Source organism: Procambarus clarkii, chromosome 25, assembly GCF_040958095.1.
Source record: "Procambarus clarkii isolate CNS0578487 chromosome 25, FALCON_Pclarkii_2.0, whole genome shotgun sequence".
Taxonomy (NCBI): Eukaryota; Metazoa; Arthropoda; class Malacostraca; order Decapoda; family Cambaridae; genus Procambarus; species Procambarus clarkii.
The window spans coordinates 30,747,127-30,769,346 of NC_091174.1; the positions used below are offsets into that span (position 1 = coordinate 30,747,127).

A 22,220-nucleotide genomic window follows, 5' to 3' on the forward strand; every position below is an offset into this window, starting at 1 on the left:
ATGGTGTTGGTCCGTGGTTGTCTGTGTAACCATGGTGTGGGTGCATGGTTGTCTGTGTAACCATGGTGTTGGTCCGTGGTTGTCTGTGTAGCCATGGTGTTGGTCCGTGGTTGTCTGTGTAACCATGGTGTTGGTCCGTGGTTGTCTGTGTAACCATGGTGTGGTCTCGGCCCGAGGTGTGGGCTCGAGACGGTTGTGGAGTTTTTTCCGTGTTCATGTTCTGCAATTGTACTTTTAAGTTGAGTGGGTTCCCTTGTAGTGTCGGTTTTTCGGGTTTGGGTTTGTGTTGGGTTCCATCGTGTATTATGTTTTAATTGTTTGTTTAACAAAATAAGTGCATGTCTTTAATCTTTCATGACGTGATTATATTTCTGGATAGCAGACAGTGTTCATACCTAGTGACTTATTGGTGTAATGTTTTCCTGTTTGTACTATATGTATTTTTTGTGTACAGTAAAAGGATACGTTATGGTGTCTGTTTACGGTTTTCAGACTTTTAGTATGCACTGTTTTTGTTTTGCGTGTCCCCATAATTTCTATATATTAATCTACTGTAATCGTTGCTCTTTGTACATTTATACATCTGGCAACAGAACTGGATTGTTTAAGCTGTTGTGTGTTACTGCTTGGCCTAGTTCTGTGTTTTGTGATCTCGTCGAACACAAGCGAAACTACGACATTGCTACAACGTTCGAACATGTTATAACACCTAACTAGATGTCACAATTTTCTAACAAGTTGTAACAACGTTATAATGCCATAAAAACATTATTACAAGTTGCAACAACTTTGTAACAAGTTGCAACACGGTAACAATAGAGACTGTCACCATGTGTGTTTGCAGGGAAACTGTGTTATATTAATTTCTTTGGATAGTTCATTCAGATGTTATTTATGAATTGTTTGTCATTGTGGATATTTCTGTTTGCATGTGTGGTTATGATGATTTGCTTACCTTATTTACTTCATTTCTAAATATTCTTTGTTTTATAAAAATCTAAATAATTTTTTGGGAAAAACCAACTGGAGCAGCTGTGGACGTCGTCCCCCAGGTGGCGGCTCAGCTGCTATTTCCCTACTTACTGGCGCATAATTATAATAGTTATCCATATACAGATAGTCAAATTTTCCTTGGAATGAGCTTAAGTCGGTGGCTTTCATTAATACTTTTACCGATTATTCAAGAGTGTACATTTTCACTATACTTTTGACATGATTTTGTAGCTGGTTCTCTCTTACTGTACGAAATTTGGTCAGTCTGTTTTGTTTAAATATATAAAGGGTTTTATTATGTGCATGGTAGCACCTAGAAATTGATTTATGCCTCTTTAAAGTTATTTACTGATTGAAAGCCCTCTGTAAATGTTTCCAATATACTTGTACATAGGTACGCTGTGGTATTTCTTCTAACACACATACACAACTTATTATCTCCCTAAAATCTCACTTAATTGTAGTGCTTACTGAGGTTGAGCTTCGGCACTTTGGTCTCGCCTCTCAACTGTCAGTCATCCAGTGTCCAGATTCATGAGCCTATTGGGCTCAATCGTATCTACACTTGAAACTGAGTATGAAGTCTGCCTTAACTACATCACCTCCTTATGCATTACATTTGTTAACTACTCTGACACAAACAATTTTTTTTCTCACGTTTCTATAGCTCATTTGGTTTCTCAATTTTCACCTGTATCAACTATCGTGTGTGTTCCATGTGTTAAATAAACTGTCTTTGTCTACCCTATCTACCTTCGACCGGCTACCCAGGGAGCCGGTCGGCCGAGCGCACAGCACACTGTACTTGTGATCCTGTGGTCCTTGGTTCGATCCCAGGCACCGGCGAGAAACAATGGGCAAAGTTTCTTTCACCCTATGCCCCTGTTACCTAGCAGTAAAATAGGTACCTGGGTGTTAGTCAGCTGTCACGGGCTGCTTCCTGAGGGTGGAGGACTGGTCGAAGACCGGGCCGCGGTGACACTAAAGCCCCGAAATCATCTCACGATAACCCTATAATTTCTTCTGAGGATCTTTATGTGGTGATAATGTCTACCTTAACTGTTCTGTCTTCCAGCGACGTGAGGTGTAGTTCCCATAGTCTCTCTTCGTAGCTCATACCCCTCAGCTCGGGGACTAGTCTGGCGGCATACCTCTGAATTTTCTCTAATTTAGTCTTGTGCTTGACGAGACGCGGATTACATGCTGGAGCTGCATACTTCAGCATTGGTCGGACATATGTGGTACACAAGGTTCTGAATGATTCCTTACACAAGTCTATGAAGGTCATTCATGTGCTGAAAGGCTATTATGACAGCAAATGCCGAACATGGTGTATGCTGATGATAATATCCTCTTAATGTGGATAGGTCCTGCGTGATATCAACCCCCAGGCCTTTCTCTCTCTCTGATTCTTGAAGAATTTCATCTCCTAAATGGTACCTTATATCTGCAGCCTCCTGCTCCCTACACCTATCTTCAATACTTTACATTTCCGCGAGTTAAACTCTAACAATCATTTAATTGACCATTCCTCTAGCTTGTCCAGGTCTTCTTAAAGCCTCACTCATGCTGTCCTCCTTTGTCTTTATACCTCTCGTAATTTTGGCATTATCTGTAAACATTTAGAGTAAAGAGTCTATACCTTGGAAGATCATATATGTATATCAGAAACAGGATAAGTCCGAGTACAGAATCCTGTGGGACTCCGCCGGTGACTTTATGCTATTCTGAGGTCTCACCCCTCACAGTAACTCTCTGTTTCCTATTGCTTATGTACTTCCTTATTCACTAAAGTAACCTACTAAATACTCTTGCCTGTTTCTCCAACTTATGCACCTGCCTCTTATGGGATACTGTGTCAAAGGCCTTCCGACAATCCAAGAAAATGCAGTCTGCCCAACCTTTGCTTTTCTGCCTAATCTTTATCTCCTGGTCGTAGAATTCTATTAAACCTGTGAGGCAAGATTTGCCATCCCTGAACCCATGTTAGAGGTGAGTCACGAAGTCCCTCCTCTCCAGATTTGCCACTAGGCCTTTTTCTCACAGTCTTTTCCATCAACTTGCATGGTATGCAAGTTAAGGATACTAGCTTGTAGTTCAGTGCATTTTACCTGCCACCCTTTCTGTATATTGGGACTGCATTAGCTGTCTTCGATATTTCTGGTAGGTCTCCCGTCTCCAGTAACTTAATATACATCATCGAGAGTGGCAAGCAAAGTGCTTCTGCACACTCTTTAAGTACCCATTGTGAGATTCCCTCAGGTTCAACAGCCTTTCTCACGTTCACATCCAACAGTTGCTTCTCATCCTCATCTCTGGTAATTTCAAACCCTTCCAAGGCCGCTTGCTTTACTGCCACTTCTCTTACCTCAGGGATCTCTCCTCGTTCTATTATGAAGGCCTCCTCCACCCAGTCTTAGTTTCATCACCTGTTCTTTCACTGTTGTTTTTCTCTTAATGTGATTGTGGAGCAGTTTTGCTTCGGTCTTGGCTTTATTTGTTATTTCATTTTCATATTGTCTCGCTGTTTCTCTTCTCACACTGAGGTACTATATCCTGGCTCTCTGGTATCTCTCTCTGCTCTCTTGTGTTCTGTTATTTCGGTTGTTCCTCCACGCCCTTTTGTTACGTTCCTTCGCTTCCAATACATGCCCTATTAATCCATGGATTCTTCTTTTGCTTCTCATTTTTTTCCTTTTGGGCCGGGGTAAACCAGTTTATCCCACCCATAACACTTTTGGTTAACATAATCCATCATGTCTTGTAAGGACTTAGTTCCGAGTTCTGTGTCCAATGGTATTTATCTTTGGAATTTTCTCATCTCATAATTCCCCTTTCGGTACGCCAGCCCGTGGCTTTCTAATTCTTTTTTGGCGGGGAAAGAGGGAGATTACTCCTAACTCTACCAGGTACTTAAATATCATTACACTGTAGTCATTCATTCCCAAGAGGGCTTCCAACTTACCTATTCTTATATCCGGCTTATTCAGGGTAAATATTGCAGTTCCCGTTGCTAAGTGGTAAGACACTCGCGTGGCGTTTCGCGAGCGCTTTGGCCTGGGTTCGTATCCGGTCCGGGGAGGATTTACTAGGCGCCAATCTTCAACTGTAGCCTCTGTTTACCCAACAGTAAAATGGGTACCTGGTTGTTAAACGATTTGGCAGGTCGTATTCCTGGGAAAATTAGGATTAAAGACTTGCTCGAAATGCTATGCGTGCTAGTGGCTGTACAAGAATGTACAAACTTTGGTATATATAAATAAAAAAAAAATATCAGATAAAGCCTAGCTGGTTGTTCTCCTCTCATTCTTGTGGGTCCCTTAACGTGCTGCTTAAAAAGTTTCTTGTTGCCACATCCAGCAGCTCAGCTCTCCATGTATCTGGTCCTCCATATGGGTCTCTGTTCTCCCAATCTATCTTCCCATGGTTGAAGTCTCACATGATTAGGAGTCTGGGTTCAAACATGCAAGCGACAGAAACTGCACTCTCTAGTATATTAATGGTAGCCATGGTGTCTCTATCATATTCCTTTGTGGGTATTCTGTCATTTGGTGGGGGTTATATATGATTACTACTTATTAGTTTGTGTCCTCCAATTTCTCTGGTGACTGTTATTACTTCAGTCAATCCTTCACAATCCTGGATAGCCATCTCCTCAAACCTCAAGTCTTTCCTTATTAGCAGAGCCACTCCACCTCTTCTTTCCTTATCTTTCCTTACTACATAATAGTCCTACGAAAACACTGCATTTGCTATGGCTTTCATTAGTTTTGTTCCTGTGAGTGCTATTATTTCTTGTTTTCCTCTTATGACCTTTCTCCAAGTTCACTCGTGTTATTTGTAATCTCATCTATGTTTGAGTACATTGCCTTGAAGATCACCTTCTTCTGTCTCCCTTGTGGGCTTTCTGCTGGTCGAGGAAGTTGTTCCATGGGTGTGGAAATTTGTGAGATGGTTAACAGAGCCTTAGAGGATCCTGGAGTGAAGGGTGGAGGGTCAGTAACGGGGGCATAGAGGGTAAGGGGTTAGTGGGAGAGTGGGTTGAATGAATATTTGAATAGGGACACGGAAGATTCGGGGTGAGGAGGGTTTTTATGAAGAGGAGTGTGTGGGTGTTGTATTCTTCTCTGGGGTTGCTGGGCTGCTGGAGGTTCCTCACCCTCCTCTTTGAATGCTGTGTTGGGTACTGTAGCTCCCTGGTTCTCTTCCCTCTTCCTGCGCTTCTTCCTTGCATCTGCTGCCATGATTCTCTCCTCCCTTTGTCATGTCCCGCTGAAGGAATACTTTTTTGTGTATGTTACATTTAACAGGTTTTTTTTTTGCTATAATTTCCTCCTTTTAGTCTCATTCATAAACACTATCAGTCAATCTCTGTCGTTTTTGTACTAGCCTAGCTTGAAAAACCTTCTCTAAGCTTTGTTCAGCACTCCTCCATCTGTAACCTCTTTAGGATTCTTCTCATTACTACTCTGTCTTTAGCTTTCCATTCTGTCAGACTGGAGCCTTCCTGTTCTTTAGTGCCCACTTCTTCTGTTGATCCTTTCCTTTCCAGCAGCTGACAACTGACGTAATTTGGTTATGTCACAAATATTAGCATTCATCAAACACTGGGTTTGTACAAAATGAATGTTAACTTTCTGTTTCTTAAGCATTTAGATTCGTGTCTGTAGCAAGGTATTTCCTCAACTCTACTGTACTGAATAGCTCCACAAACTCCATTAGTGCTAATAGAATACAGTCAAACTTGGTGTTTCAGTCAAATCACAGTCTAACGACAAAGTAGTTCCCACCTTCATAAAACGATTCTACAAGATGAAAGCTTGTACAAATTTGTGTTGGGTTATCAGAGTCTGCCTTGGAGCCCACTGCTTTGTCAAACTTTTAAGGGGGCATAATGAGGTAAATTCACAGTTGATCAATTTTGTTCAAACTTTATTTAATAGTTGTATATGGAAAGGACTGTACAGGTCCACGTTTCAGCATCGCAGCCTAAATAGAAAGGGAGGAAAAAAATACGTATTTTAGACGATTTTACAACATTTTTCAACATGATACTACAAACACAAGTGTCAATCGAAATCATTTCTATGACACTCAGCTATCACATTATCATATGATAAAGTTTTTTTGTTTAGCGATTTCTATTCCAAATGTTATGGTGCAATAATACAAATTTTCAGAGTTTCCCTAAAAAATTAGGCAACAAAATGATGTATATAAATATTTATAAAATCAATAAATGGACGTATGACAAAAGTGCCTTTACAGGTTTTAAAGGCATTACATATAATGTGTAAGTTTCATGTAAATTGAATAAAAAATGAAAGAGTTATTAGAACATTTATGTTTCTTGAAAATAAGAAAAAATAAAGTCTAAGTTGCTGCCATCTGTGGTTGAGGTTGACATCAACAAATTTTCTGGCACCCTTACAGATAGGCTTATGTGCAGTCAGGTGTATAAGTTTCATGCAAATCGTTCGATAAACAAATAAGAAAAAAATCTATATTTTAACTCGATTTTTTTGGGATAAAACTAATTATTAAATATTTTTATTATATGCTATTGTGATAGCTGAGAGTCATAGACATGATTTCAGTTGACACTTGTGTTTGATGTTAATTTTTTACCATTTTGGAAAATTTTTGACACATAATTCAATATTTTTTTTCGCCCTTCAGTTTTATGTTACCATGCTGAAACTTGAACCAGATGAAACCCTTTTCATATACAACTCAACAACAAAGTTTGATTGAAATCGAAATAGTTTTCATTTATTGCATATTTGGCACTGATGCCCCCTGATGCAAGTGGCGGGTCTCCCCAGGGGGGCGGGGGTCTCCCCAGGTGGGGGGTCTCCCCAGGTGGGGTTCTCCCCCCGGTGGGGGGTCTCCCCAGGTGGTGGGTCTCCCCAGGTGGGGGGTCTACCCAGGTAGGGGGTCTCCCTGGTGGGGGTCTCCCCAGGGGGGTCTCCCCAGGTGGGGGGTCTCCCCAGGGGGGATCTTCCCCAGGTGGGGGGTCTCCCCAGGGGGGGATCTTCCCCAGGTGGGGGGTCTCCCCGGGTGGGGGATCTCCCCGGGTGGCGGGTCTCCCCAGGTGAGGGGGGTCTCCCCAGGTGGGGGTCTTCCCAGGTGAGGGGGTCTCCCAAGGTGGGGGTCTCCTCAGGTGGGGGGGTCTTCCCCACATGGGGTGTCTTCCCCAGGTTGGTGGGGGGGGTCTCCCCAGGAGGGCGGGTTTACTGGCTGTTGTTAAGATTTGTGATAAGTTTACACTTATTCTCACTTCAAGATTTACCATTCTGAAGAGATGAGGGGTTACTATTGAATATTATTATTTATCTATTTAAATAAATATGGAAATGTTCGTTTGTTCAAAATCGCTAATCTTCAAAAGTTCTTCACCGATTGCTTTGAAATTTTCACACAATGTTTCATTCGCATACGAGCAGGTTTTTATATGCATATTATATTGCTGTCACGTCTGTGAAGGAAAAAAACACTTTTTTTTTTTAAACTGTTTTTCATATGAGAGAAATCTTCGAAACCTCTTTACCGATTGCTCTGAAATTTTGACACGTTGTTGCAATCGAATAGGCGCGTGTTTCTATATACCTGCTATATACGTGCCTTACATATGATCGGAGAAAACATGTTTTTTTTTAAAAACTTCGCCATCTGTTGGATGTACGAGCAACACACGCTGTAATCTCCCAAAGTTCTTCACCGATTGCTTTGAAATTCTGACACAACGTTCCTTTCAAATATGCGCGACTTTTTATATACCTACTATATAAATACCATCCCTCTGGCAGGTAAAAACATGCGTTTTTTTTAAAACAGCGCCATCTGTTGCACATAATAGCAACATGCATGCTATACTAAATATGTCACGAATTCCATTTCAATGTTTAGATTGCATTGATAAATTTTATTTTCATAGATTTCGATTTATTTGATTTTTTATTGAATTAGTACTGCTAGCCTTTTTATAAAAGGATAAACATTTTCGTAATTGTTGGATATATTATAATAGTTTATTTCTTCTCACAAGACTGTCAGGATGTTTCACACATGACTGCTGGTATCTGTTATGACTTCATAAATTTTTCAATGTAATACATATTAATTTTAACTAGAATAACAATTAATATTTTATCCCTTTGTTTATATCTTTATCATTTTCTATTGCATCTCTATCTGGTACATGCCTATAAATTCTTTGTTACTAAAAATAAAACAAAAATTTTCAGTAAATTATGAAGTAACAACAGAATGACATGACTCATTGATGTATAGTGTACACAAATGTGTGTTATTGAAGGATCAACCGCATCTTGGAGTGCCCGCGAGGCAACGCCCTGCTGGTTGGTGTGGGAGGCTCAGGGAAGCAGTCCCTGGCCCGCCTCGCTGCCTTCATCGCTGGCCTCGAAGTGTTCCAGATCACCCTCACCAAGGACTACGGCTTGCAGGAGCTCAGGGTCAGTCCTGTCTTTAACTAAGTGTGTGAGGAGTCATGTGAGGGACGATGTGTGTTGGTGTATGATTCCTTCCAGATAGGAAGGAACTGATTCATATACATGGTTTTATACACAACTATCCTTTCTATCCTAACAGCCTGTCAACATCATTAGTGCATAACAATCCTCCATCCACTACCATCAATCTCCATTTGCCCCAATCATTACAACTACACTCACTGAGCAGTTTTCATAGTGTATTTTTAGTAGTTGAACAGTTTAGACTTTATAGTATAAATTCTCTTACATTATTAATCCTAGAGCCTAGCCCTTCACCCCTCACTCTTTTGTCCGTCTTAAAGGTTCAATACAAAGTATTAACAGTTCTGCATTACTAATCACTTGTTAACTGCATTTGTGTTTTTATACCTTTTAAGTTTAAGGTAAATCCTCGTAGTCCAATTTGTAAGATACATTAACAAATACTGGTAAATGCCTACTTTCTATCTAACGTTTTTCAGCTTTTGTTTATGGTAGGCCATATTTTTTCTTCATTCCCTTTATAAAGGAATCATTTTCTTCTAATTGTTTTATTTAAGAGCTCAAAGGATGTTTTTGTCCTTTATTGTATGTAAGGGAATTTCTTATACTCTTTCCGAGGACATATTTTTTTCACTGATTGCTTTATGTAGAAACATATCTTACTTCTATTTCCTGTTTAAGGATATATTTCACTCAATGTTTTATGTAAGCATTAAATGCTTAACCTTTACATCTAATTCCTGTACATATAGCTGTCAGCATTACACATTTCTTAATACAACGAGCAATATTGTAAATTTGTTTACATCTATTTAGCTATAAATTATTTTACAAAATATTACTGTCAGAATTAAATTTAATCAAATTTTCTTCACATATAACGAAATCATAAACCATATTTATGAACTTTCAAATATTTCGCTTAGAATTCCAATACCTTCTTATATATTTCCTATAAGTTGTATACCATAATTTCCTGTATTTAATTTAAATGTTATCAGAAGTATCAACACGTAATAAAAATTCACTATCACATAAAGTTATTAAACTCTTTGGTTTCAACTCCATTTTTAAGCCTCATCAGAGGATCACAATACAGACAAGAAACAAAATTTAAAATTCTCCTGTTTCATAAGTGTAATTCTTACAATTACAATAGAATAAATCCTAATACTTTCATATATTTGTCATTAAAAATAAACTTTCATGATTAAATGAGAAAAGACAGTTTGAATTCACTTCCTTTTAGACCAATAATCTATGTAAGAGAAAATCCATCGCTATATATTCATAATTTATAAAGTATTCCTTCAAATGAAACCATTAGTCATAATCGCCAAATATCTTCTCTCTCCTTCACCACCTTCCCTCTCCTTCACCACCTTCCCTCTCCTTCACCACCTTCCCTCTCCTTCACCACCTTCCCTCTCCTTCACCACCTTCCCTCTCCTTCACCACCTTCCCTCTCCTTCACCACCTTCCCTCTCCTTCACCACCTTCCCTCTCCCTCACCACCTTCCCTCTCCCTCACCACCTTCCCTCTCCTTCACCACCTTCCCTCTCCTTCACCACCTTCCCTCTCCCTCACCACCTTCCCTCTCCCTCACCACCTTCCCTCTCCTTCACCACCTTCCCTCTCCCTCACCACCTTCCCTCTCCCTCACCACCTTCCCTCTCCTTCACCACCTTCCCTCTCCTTCACCACCTTCCCTCTCCCTCACCACCTTCCCTCTCCCTCACCACCTTCCCTCTCCTTCACCACCTTCCCTCTCCTTCACCACCTTCCCTCTCCTTCACCACCTTCCCTCTCCTTCACCACCTTCCCTCTCCTTCACCACCTTCCCTCTCCTTCACCACCTTCCCTCTCCTTCACCACCTTCCCTCTCCTTCACCACCTTCCATCTCCTTCACCACCTTCCCTCTCCTTCACCACCTTCCCTCTCCTTCACCACCTTCCCTCTCCCTCACCACCTTCCCTCTCCCTCACCACCTTCCCTCTCCTTCACCACCTTCCCTCTCCTTCACCACCTTCCCTCTCCTTCACCACCTTCCCTCTCCTTCACCACCTTCCCTCTCCTTCACCACCTTCCCTCTCCTTCACCACCTTCCCTCTCCTTCACCACCTTCCCTACCCTTCACCACCTTCCCTACCCTTCACCACCTTCCCTACCCTTCACCACCTTCCCTACCCTTCACCACCTTCCCTACCCTTCACCACCTTCCCTCTCCTTCACCACCTTCCCTCTCCTTCACCACCTTCCCTCTCCTTCACCACCTTCCCTACCCTTCACCACCTTCCCTACCCTTCACCACCTTCCCTACCCTTCACCACCTTCCCTCTCCTTCACCACCTTCCCTACCCTTCACCACCTTCCCTCTCCTTCACCACCTTCCCTCTCCTTCACCACCTTCCCTCTCCTTCACCACCTTTCCTCTCCTTCACCACCTTCCCTCTCCTTCACCACCTTCCCTCTCCTTCACCACCTTCCCTCTCCTTCACCACCTTTCCTCTCCTTCACCACTTTCTGCGTGAGTTTCTCAGCTCTGTAGGGCTGCAGAGCGCAATTTTACCAGCTTGTTGTTTGTTTTGGTTTGCTTATCTGTCTAGGTAAATGCCCTTATCGATGGCGGAATATTTTATTAGTAAAGTCTTTTAAAATATTTTAAATATACTTCAAATGTAAAGTGTTCATACACCATTGTTGTCTGCGCCTCACTGAGGGGACCAGGTTCTGGCTCGTGGTCCCCGGTATGCCTAAGAACTCCGTGACTGATGACCCCAAACTAATAAATCATATGTCAGTTCTGTTAGCTTCAGGGAGCCGACGTTCTCCTCTCAGAAAAGCCTCTTTTAGCTCTAGAGATTCGGATGATGCCTAACAAAAAATATATTTTCTTAAATACTATAATTAATGTATAACTAAGTAATTATACTCTGATATATGCTTTTTGAATTAAAAGTACTTTTGTTTGTGGTTAATTAGATAATAATGAATAAGATCCCTTCGATCGATCCAAATATTAAAGAAAACATCTAAGTTATTTGGCATTTCGTTCACCTACAGTTACAATCACCTACACCTATTGTTTCATAGTTATCCTTTAATGTAGCTGGTTATTATTGTAATGTCATGTATATAGCTATTTCTCATTATTGTAATAAGGAACAGGTGAAGCTGAAGCACCAAATTGTAATAAGGAACAATTTGGTGCTTCAGCTGCTTCATAATAATGTAAAAACACATTGGGACAATTATTTTATAATTAAAGTCAGATATTTGTGACAACCATGACATCCCGGGATACATCACTTCCCATTGTTGTCTTACACCTACAGGTAAATATTACCCATTAACTGGCACTATTTTCTTACTATATTTACAAACTGTAAGTATTAACTAATTGTTAAAATTGTTTGTTTAAATATTTTATCTGTTACTACATTATAAAACGCTTTTACGATGTTTAAAGAGGATATAAGTCATTGGCAACTGCTTAATATTTAGTTGAAACATATGTATAATTCAAATAGGAGGAAAAGGTAACACAGAGTTTGTATATCTCTTTCCAGATGACTTTTAAGTTTTATTTCAGTATGAAAAATATGATCTTTACAAATATTGAATATCAAATAAGTTAATTGTTTTGATTCTTGTTATTATTATTATTTGTCAAAGAATCATAGCCTGTGTTTGTGTACGGAAGCAAGCAAGGTGTCCAGCGTTTTGTGGATGGTCTACTACTGGATTTATAAACACTGCACTGCCATAAATATTGGGATTTAAAGCTTAGGATTTATTAGCTCCGGTTAGTTTGTTAGGCTCGGTTGGGTTAAGCTAGGTTAGATTATGTTACATTGAGTAAGTTAGCCAGGTTAAAAACAAGTTGGCAGATCGTATTTGTGTACGAACGACTGCTGAATTTTGTGAACACTAGCAAGAACACATCGTGTTATACAGGTATTTATTCAGTATTATTTAATTAAGAATGTTTATTATTTCTTTTATAATATTGCAGCAAGTTAGGGATGGCAGAGGAGTATTTTTTTTTTTTTGCAGGGATATTCCTGCGCGGGCCCTAAGCCTCTGGCTGGCCCACTAAGTGTTGCTTGTTTCTGTTTTACTTGGGCGGAGTGTGAGTATTTATGACTCGTATGGTCGCTTCAGTAAGATTTTGCCATACGTGTTTAACAACTTCTGCTCTGTTGAATCTATGTTGAAATCTTAATGGGTTTGTAACTATGCACTGTGTTAGATAATGTTCCAGTGGTCTGTCGGACATTTCTCCACAGTGCTGACATTTGAGTAGTTATTGACAGCCACAGGGCAGCATTCGACTAGCCTTGTTAGTGCAGACTAGTAGATTATCAGCTGCATCTCATTAGACCCCGACCAGGCCTCCTGGTTGCTAGACTGGTCAACCCGGCTGTTGGACGCGGCTGTTCGCAGTAGGATGTATGAATCACAGCAAGGTTGATCATCCTAGCTTAGCCTAGTTTACTCCTTCCTAGCCTAGTCTAGCCCTGCTTAGCCAAGCCTAGTCTTGCGTAGCCAATTCCTGCCTTACTTAACGATGACGAGTCCTGCCTAGCATAGCCAAGCCAAGCCCAGCTTAGCTTAGCCTTGCCTAACCAGCCAAGCCTAGCCCAGCCTAGCATAGCCCAGACGCGCGTAGTCCATCCTAGCTGTGCATAACACTTGCACAGACTTGCCTAGCTTATCCAAAAATTGGCAGTAGCAAGTAATCGTGAAAGGAAAATGGGGGATAAACAATACTAATCAGCATCTTCAACCATATATAATCCTCTATATAAATCACTATATATACACATAGTACACTGCAAGTGTCACTTTCGCACTGGATACTAATACGATAAATTGTGCAGTTTTTTCTATCCTTGTGAGTCCACTCTATCTTCTATTATGTCATCCACGTTCAATGGTTCTCACAAAGGAAATCTCACCCTGCTCAACACAACATGGGCCAGTCCTACACCGTAACGGTCACGATCTCCAGAGCACCACACTTTCTCTCTCCAGAGCCACACTGGCAGAGGTCTTCAGCCACACACTGATATATATATATATATATATATATATATATATATATATATATATATATATATATATATATATATATGTATATATATATATGTATGTATATATATATATATATATATATATATATATATATATATATATATATATATATATATTTATATATATGTATATATATGTCGTACCTAGTAGCCAGAACGCACTTCTCGGCCTACTATGCAAGACGCGATTTGCCTAATAGGCCGAGTAATTTTCTTAATTTTCAATAAATTGTTTCCAATTATTTCATAGGAATTATTATTAATATATTATATTAGGAACATAAAATATTGACGAAGTTATGTTAGACTAGGTTAGGTTAAGGTAGGTTAGGTTAGGTTAGGTAGGGTTGGTTATGTTAGGACATATATCTACCTGTTTCAACTCAAATTAAAAAATGATGAACTCATACATAATGAAATATATAGCTTTATCATTTCATAAGAAATTTTTTTTAAAATATGTAATTCAGGAAAACTTGGCTTATTAGGCAAATCGGCTCTTGCATAGTAGGCCGAGAAGTGCGTTCTGGCTACTTGGTACGACATATATATATATATATATATATGTCGTGCCTAGTAGACAGAACGCACTTGTCAGCCTACTATGCAAGGCCTGATTTGCCTAATAAGCCAAGTTTTCATGAATTAATATATTTCCTCTAATTTTTTTCTTATGAAATGATAAAGCTACCCATTTCATTATGTATGAGGTCAATTTTTTTTATTGGAGTTAAAATTAATGTATATATATGACCGAACCTAACCAACCCTACCTAACCTAACCTAACCTATCTTTATAGGTTAGGTTAGGTTAGGTAGCAGAAAAAGTTAGGTTAGGTTAGGTTAGGTAGGTTAGGTAGTCGAAAAACAATTAATTCATGAAAACTTGGCTTATTAGGCAAATCGGGCCTTGCCTAGTAGGCTGAGAAGTGCGTTCTGGCTACTAGGTACGACATATATATATATATATATATATATATATATATATATATATATATATATATATATATATATATATATATATATATATATATATATTAGTATATTTTGGTAGCAGTCTTTCCTGTAGACATATATTATTAAATATGACCGAAAAAGTAAGATTAATAATTCTAACACGAATTTTCTCAATCTTTCGTACATTACGCTTCACTGTTGGAGGTAAATCAAAAATCAATTCTCCAAAATTCATTGTTATTTCTAGTCTGACGCGACACGGGCGCGTTTCGTAAAACTTTTTACATTTTCAAAGACTTTAGTTCACAAATACACAACTGAATAGAACTTACGTATCTCCGATTTTATATCTACATTTGAGTGAGGTGGAAGGGGTGATGTGGCATTAACACAAGACAGAACAAAATGTGGTATTAATAGGGTATTAATTTCATCAACACAAGACAGAACAAGGGTATTAATAGGGTATTAATTTCATCAACACAAGACAGAACACGAAACAATGGATATTGAATAGAAGTGTTTGTAGAAAGCCTATTGGTCCATATTTCTTGATGCTTCTATATTGGAGCGGAGTCTTGAGGTGGGTAGAATATAGTTGTGCAATAATTGGCTGTTGATTGCTGGTGTTGACTTCTTGATGTGTAGTGCCTCGCAAACGTCAAGCCGCCTGCTATCGCTGTATCTATCGATGATTTCTGTGTTGTTTACTAGGATTTCTCTGGCGATGGTTTGGTTGTGGGAAGAGATTATATGTTCCTTAATGGAGCCCTGTTGCTTATGCATCGTTAAACGCCTAGAAAGAGATGTTGTTGTCTTGCCTATATACTGGGTTTTTTGGAGCTTACAGTCCCCAAGTGGGCATTTGAAGGCATAGACGACGTTAGTCTCTTTTAAAGCGTTCTGTTTTGTGTCTGGAGAGTTTCTCATGAGTAGGCTGGCCGTTTTTCTGGTTTTATAGTAAATCGTCAGTTGTATCCTCTGATTTTTGTCTGTAGGGATAACGTTTCTATTAACAATATCTTTCAGGACCCAAAACGGAGGAAAAGGTCCTGAAAGATATTGTTAATAGAAACGTTTGATTTGTAGAGCACTTCTAGTTTGGTTACACACAGCCAAATTGAGTAACAGGAAGAGGTCTTGGACACAAATTTGTTCCATGCTAAATGTAGAGGAATCAGCTGAGTATTCCTCAAATAAAATAAGTTGCCTCAGCTTATAAGGCAAATAAAATAAGCATTTCTCAAATAAGTAGCTGCCTCACCTCACTGCCTTACTGCTACATAGCCTTCCCGGCATGGTGCCTTCTTTTGATAATTACTTGTTCCACACTCAAATTGTATAACAGGAAGAGGTTTTGGACCCCTACTTCCCTCTCTCTTTTTTAATAATCTACAGTATATAGTCATAATTATAGCTTTAAGTATTCATTGAATAAAGTTTGTGACATTTTTACCCTTCTCCTTACCTAACATCATTTGTGCAGCATATTTTTATTTTATGTCTCACCCAGATTTAATTTCAAAATAAAACCAAACTAAATAAATTAGAAATGGGTATGTATAGCTAAGGTACACCCTTACTACTAGGTGAACAGGGGCATTTGGTGATAGTAAATGATCCCATCAGGCAGGGCTCATCACCTTCTCTCATATTTCATGTTCACCAGTGTTTATTTACTTAATAACTACTGGTATAATATCTTGCTATTATAAAACTAATTCTACTATCATCAAACACATATTTACTTCAAGTTTCAAGCAGAGAATGCATATATAACTAACACGAAAGACTCCTCTCCACTAGATTCACCAGCTATAATATTTTGGTCATGTTCCAATATCATAAATCGATCCCAGTGTTATGTAGTAGAGAAAAAATGACTTATATCCAGTTTACGTAAAGCTACGAGTGGTCGAAACCACACTTAAATCCCGGAATGAACTTACGAAGGTTTTTCCACTTAGGGTAGCTCTTTGAATACGGACGTAGCCGCCACGAAGGCGCTAAGAAGGAATTCGTTCTTAGCTAAGAGGAAAAACCTTCGTAAGTACCTTCCTGAATCCGGCCCCTGGGGACCATTCAGGCTTGTTCGCATTTGTGTTCCTCACGTGTGCCCCAAAGAATGAGGTGATTTGATAAAATGCTTTGCCCAAGATTACCATCCGAGTGCCATCCGGCACTCGGATGGTAATCTTGATATATATATATATATATATATATATATGTCGTACCTAGTAGCCAGAACGCACTTCTCAGCCTACTATGCAAGGCCCGATTTGCCTAATAAGCCAAGTTTTCATGAATAAATATATTTTCTCAATTTTTTTTCTTATGAAATGATAAAGCATCATTTCATGATGTGTGAGGTCAATTTTTTTTATTGGAGTTAAAATTAACTTAGATATATGACCGAACCTAACCAACCCTACCTAACCTAACCTAACCTATCTTTATAGGTTAGGTTAGGTTAGGAGGCCGAAAAAGTTAGGTTAGGTTAGGTTAGGTAGTCGAAAAACAATTAATTCATGAAAACTTAGCTTATTAGGCAAATCGGGCCTTGCATAGTAGGCTGAGAAATGCGTTCTGGCTACTAGGTACGACATATATATATATATATATATATATATATATATATATATATATATATATATATATATATATATATATATATATATATATAAATGTATGAAGTACAGATTCTATAAGGCCTGGTATGAATCTGCTTATGTTCCACCATGTACACTACATTCAGGGCTGAACAGTAAACACAGCCAGAAATGTAATGCTCGTTTAGGCCATGTTTGGATATTTGTTTCTACGCTGTGTTGGGGTTTTCAACCCGGGTAGGCTAGTTTGCGGTAGGTCAGGGTGGGCTAGGCAGGGCTAGGCTGGGACAGACTAAGAAAAGCTAGGCTAAGCTGTGCTTGGCTTGTCTAAGCTTGGCATGGCTTAGCAATGGCAGGCAGGACTGGGCATTGTTAAGCAATTCAAGGTTAGGCTAGAGAAGACAAGGCTTGGATATGCAGGAATAGACTAGGCTATGCTAGGCAAGGGTAGACTTGGATAAGCCTTTCTAGTCTAGGCTAGTAAGGGTTAAATTTGGATAAGCAAGGCTAAGCTAGGCTTTGCAAGCGGTATGCACAGCTAGGATGACTACACTAGGCTCAGCTAAGCTCGGCTATGCAAGGATATGCTAGGCTGGGTTAGGCAAGGCTAGGCTTGGCTGGTTAGGCAAGGCTAGGCTAACCTGGGCTGGGCATGGTTTTGCTAAGCATGGCTTGGCTACACTAAGCAGGACTGGTCATGGTTAAGCAAGGCAGGGTTGGACAGGGTTAGGCTAGGCAAGACTAGCTTCGGCATGCAAGGCTAGACTAGGCTAAACAGGGCTAAGCTATGCAAGGGTAGACTGTGAATGGCTTGGCTAGTCTAGGCTAGGAAGGGGTAAGCTAGGCTAAGCTAGGCTGATCAACAATGCTATGATTCATACGTCCTGCTGCAAGCAGCCGTGTCCAACCGCCTGGTTGACCAGTCCAGCAACCAAAAGGGCTGGTCGGGGTCTAATGAAATGGAGCTGATAATCTACTAGTCTACACTAGCTAGGCTTGTTTGCCTTGAAAGAGATATACAAACTGTGTTACCTTTTCTTCCTATTTGAATTATACATATGTTTCAACAAAATATTAGGCAGTTGCCAATGACTTATATCTTATATAAACGATGTAAAAGCATTTAATAATGTAGTAATAGATTAAACATTTAAACAAACAATTTTTACAATGAATTAATACCTAAACAGTTTGTATATATAGTAAGAAAATAGTGGCAGTTAATGGGTAATATTTACCTGTAGGTGTAAGACAACAATGGGAAGTGATGTATCCCGGGATGTCATGGTTGTCACAAATATCTGACTTTAATTATAAAATAATTGTCCCAATGTGTTTTTACATTATTATGAAGCAGCTGAAGCACCAAATTGTTCCTTATTACAAACAGATAATGAAAAAATAGCTATATACAGAACAGCAAAATAATAACCAGCTACATTAAAGGATAATAATGAAACTGTAGGTGTAGGTGATAACTATGGAACTGTAGGTGAACGAGATACCAAATATCTTAGATGTTTTGTTTAATATATGGATCGACCGGAAAGGATTTTATTCATCATAAACTAATTAACCACAAACATAAGTACATATAATTCAAAACATATATCAAATCAAAGTTACTCAGTTATTCATCCGGATTTGTGAAGCTAAAATAGTTTTCTTTGAGACAATGGCAAACCACTGAATTCAGCCATAATATATGTGGAGACAGGTTGCTACATTACTCTCTTTCATTTCCCCCACCTTCATCTTTCCCTATCCCCTACCTTCGTCTCTCCCTATTCCTCACTTTCTCCCTCATTCCCTATCCCCCTTTCTTCCTCTGTTCCTAATCCCCCTTTTTCTCTTCTCCTCTTTCAACCATTCTCCATGCATCTCCTTCTTCCCTTCTCACCCCATTCCTCTGAGAACTTCTCACCCTTCTCCTCTGTATTCTAATAGTCAGAATACACTACTCGGCTTATTATGCAAGGCCCGATTTGCCTAAGAGGCAGAGTGATCATCGTTAGTTTCAAAAATTTGTTTCCCATTAGTTTATTTGTATTAATATTATTATGTTATATTAGGAATTATATTACTTATTCAGTTTTGGTTTGAACCTACTTGAAGTAGGTCAGGTTTGGTTATATGTTTATGTTAGTTTTAAATTAAATTAAACAAACAAAATAAAATCATATATAAGGTGATGGAAACCTTTATCATTTCACAAGAAAAAAATTAAGATAAATATTTAGCTTCAGGAAAACTCGGCTTATTAGACCAACAGAACTCTGCATACTAGGCCAAGTAGTGCATTTAAGTTATTAAGTTTAACATATGTGTATATATATATATATATATATATATATATATATATTATATATATATATATATATATATATATATATATATATATATATATATATATATATATATATATATATATATATATATATATATATATATATATATATATATATATATATATATATATATATAAAGTTTGTGAGGGTACCACCTCTGGTGCCAATGTGGGGACCCATAGCCTCGGAGAAGAAAATAAAAAGTATTCAGAGGAGACCTTGTGGTTTCTCACTGAACACTAATATTATCTTCTCCTACCACCCCCATTCTTTTGTATGTACACATATATATTTACTTTATTTGAACTTTGTTACAAAAAAGGAGTTACATATGGGTTACAAAGATGGTTGTCATAGGTTGTCGAGTTCCTCCAGCTCCTCAGATGGCGGGCAGGAACCCTGGATGCAGTGCGCATTTCCCCTCTGTATCGCCACACTGAGGGGCTGGAAAAGAAAGCTTGCAGCTCTCGGGTCCCTTGTTGTTTCAATGAGCCTAGAACCAAGTTCCTTCAAAAAACTAGTAGCACTTTTACCCCAGGCGCCGAGCGTCTCAGAAGCAATGGGGACAAAATTGTAGTGGTGATCCAGTTCTCTATACTTACGGGATTTGGCTGCTTCCCTGTGGGTGGCAGCGCCACCTGGTTGTGCAACACTGAGGTTAATGTAGGTGTTAGCCAGGGTTGATACGCACGTGTAGTCCCATAACAACTGCTTGCCATTCTTCCAGGGGTTCACTGTGATACCATCCGGGCGACCAATAAGAGCATCAGAGTTACGGGGCGTTAGGTAACGGGGCTCTCTTTCAGCTGGGCATCCAGCTGTGGTGAGGCTCCTCTTGATGATGTCGTTAACTTCACTGTGCCTCGAGTGCCATCCCCTTGTGCTTTGGCAGAGTAGGCCATGGTGACCGTACCTGTCAGCCACCACCTCGCCGCAAATACACCTATATCTGGTGTGGATTGGGGCAGCAAGGCGGAGGGCCACAGCAATTCGGAGGGCGTGTGGTGTGAGACGCGTGCCAGTTGCCGACATTGGGGTTGCTAACAGGAAATCCCCTGCATGTGGTGCTGCTACTGCTGTGAGGCGAGCAATGTCGTGTTGTGTTGTTGCAGCACCCAGGCACTCTGCAGCAACTTGGTCTACAATGGGACCATCCCAGCTGGATTGCTTGTGGGATTTTGGGGATGGTGGTTGAGGTGATTGGCCTGCACGAGAGGCCCACTCTGTGGCACAGCGTGTAAAATTGGGATCATGTACACCTGCCAGCTGATGTAAGTGGGCAGGTAGAATTTCCTTCACAAGGTCGTCGGATGCTGATAAGGAGGACAGGAAGGCTGGAACAGCAATTTGCGTTGCTGTTCGAACTCCGAGGCCCCCAAGTCTTACGGGAAGAGAGGCTTGTTTCCACTGTAGGTCATCGAGAGAGAGGTTAAGGGCTTTTTCTAGCATTGATTTCAGTAACCGGTCATACTCACTTAGTTTTTGGCTACTGTAAGATGGTGAACACCTCAGAAAGTAGGTTAACCTGGGGAGGGACAGACATCTGGTGATGAGGTAGAGTGCATCATGAGCATCAATATCCTCAATCCTCCCATCCATCCTCTTAAGGTCGGCGATTTTCTTATCAAGGACCTCATCGATGGCTTTCAACCCCAGGGGAGCTCCTAGGAGTGTGCTGTCTTCAGGTTTAGTTTTATGGATATTTGGCAGAAGACCCTCTATTCTCTCTACGATGCCCTGGTTGGAACATATTATTTCACATTTAGAAGGGTTCAGGGTGAGGCCTAAAACTGCACCTTGCTCCTGGATTTTTCTGATGTCCTCCAGGAGGGAGTCTTGGGAACCAGCTAGGGTACCATCATCCAAGAACCAGATGTTAAGCTCGCTGGACAGGACCTCTGTGACTTGTTTGATGACTAAGCAGAAAAGGAGAGGAGCGAGGGGGTCCCCCTGTTGGACGCCTTCTCGCGAGTCAATTTCATGTTCGCCAAAAAGTAGCTTAAGATCCATACTGTAGCATGAATGTACAAAAGGGTAGAGGGAAGGGAAATGACTATGAACCGCACGGAGTACAGCATCCCTCCGCACCAAATTGAAGGCATTTTTGAAATCTAGCTTGATAAGGGCCTTTTCGTCTGTGATGTTGGCGATGAAGGCTCGAGCTGCATGGGCTGCCGCCTCACACCCTTGTGGAATGCCAAACCCGAGCTGTTTTGGCTTCAGCATGTTGGCCGCTGCATCACTAACTGTTCTTGCAGCTGCCTTTGCGACGAGACGCCGGAGAGAATTGCCCACAGCTATTGGCCTGATCCCTCCATCCTTTTTCTTTAGAGCACAGAGAGATGCTCCAAAAAAGATAGGTCTTATGGACGCTGGTATGTTGCCAGCTAGACATGTGTTGGTGAATCTGGTTAGTTCCACCAAGAGGTTCTTTGCAATGTCACCCAGTGCAGGGTTGAGCATTTGCTTGAGGTGGTTGGGTTTTAGTCCTGTGAACCCACCTGCTGATCCTGTAGGGAAGGACATGGCTGCTTTATGGACCACAGATTCAGCCACCCAGAGAGGTTCTGCTCCGGTAGCCCCCACTTGTACAATGTCGTCCTCATGCGGAGCCCTGGGTGGGTGTTTCTCCCTTAGGGCTTGAGCTGTTGCGGCATCTCTGTCGGCAATTGAGTCCTCACTGGTGATGACTCGTATTGCGCCAATAGTGTTTCCTTCT

The 22,220-nt window shown here is 40.2% G+C and overlaps 1 protein-coding gene across 1 annotated transcript in view; it reads left to right on the forward strand.

Annotated features, from left to right (window-relative positions):
* LOC123756315 (dynein beta chain, ciliary) overlaps positions 1-22,220 on the forward strand; it is a 289,304-nt gene that overhangs the window by 261,209 nt on the left and 5,875 nt on the right. Inside the window, exon 23 of the mRNA XM_069331022.1 lies at positions 8,312-8,468. Coding sequence (XP_069187123.1) covers positions 8,312-8,468 — 157 coding nt within the window. The remainder of the gene's footprint in view (positions 1-8,311; positions 8,469-22,220) is intronic.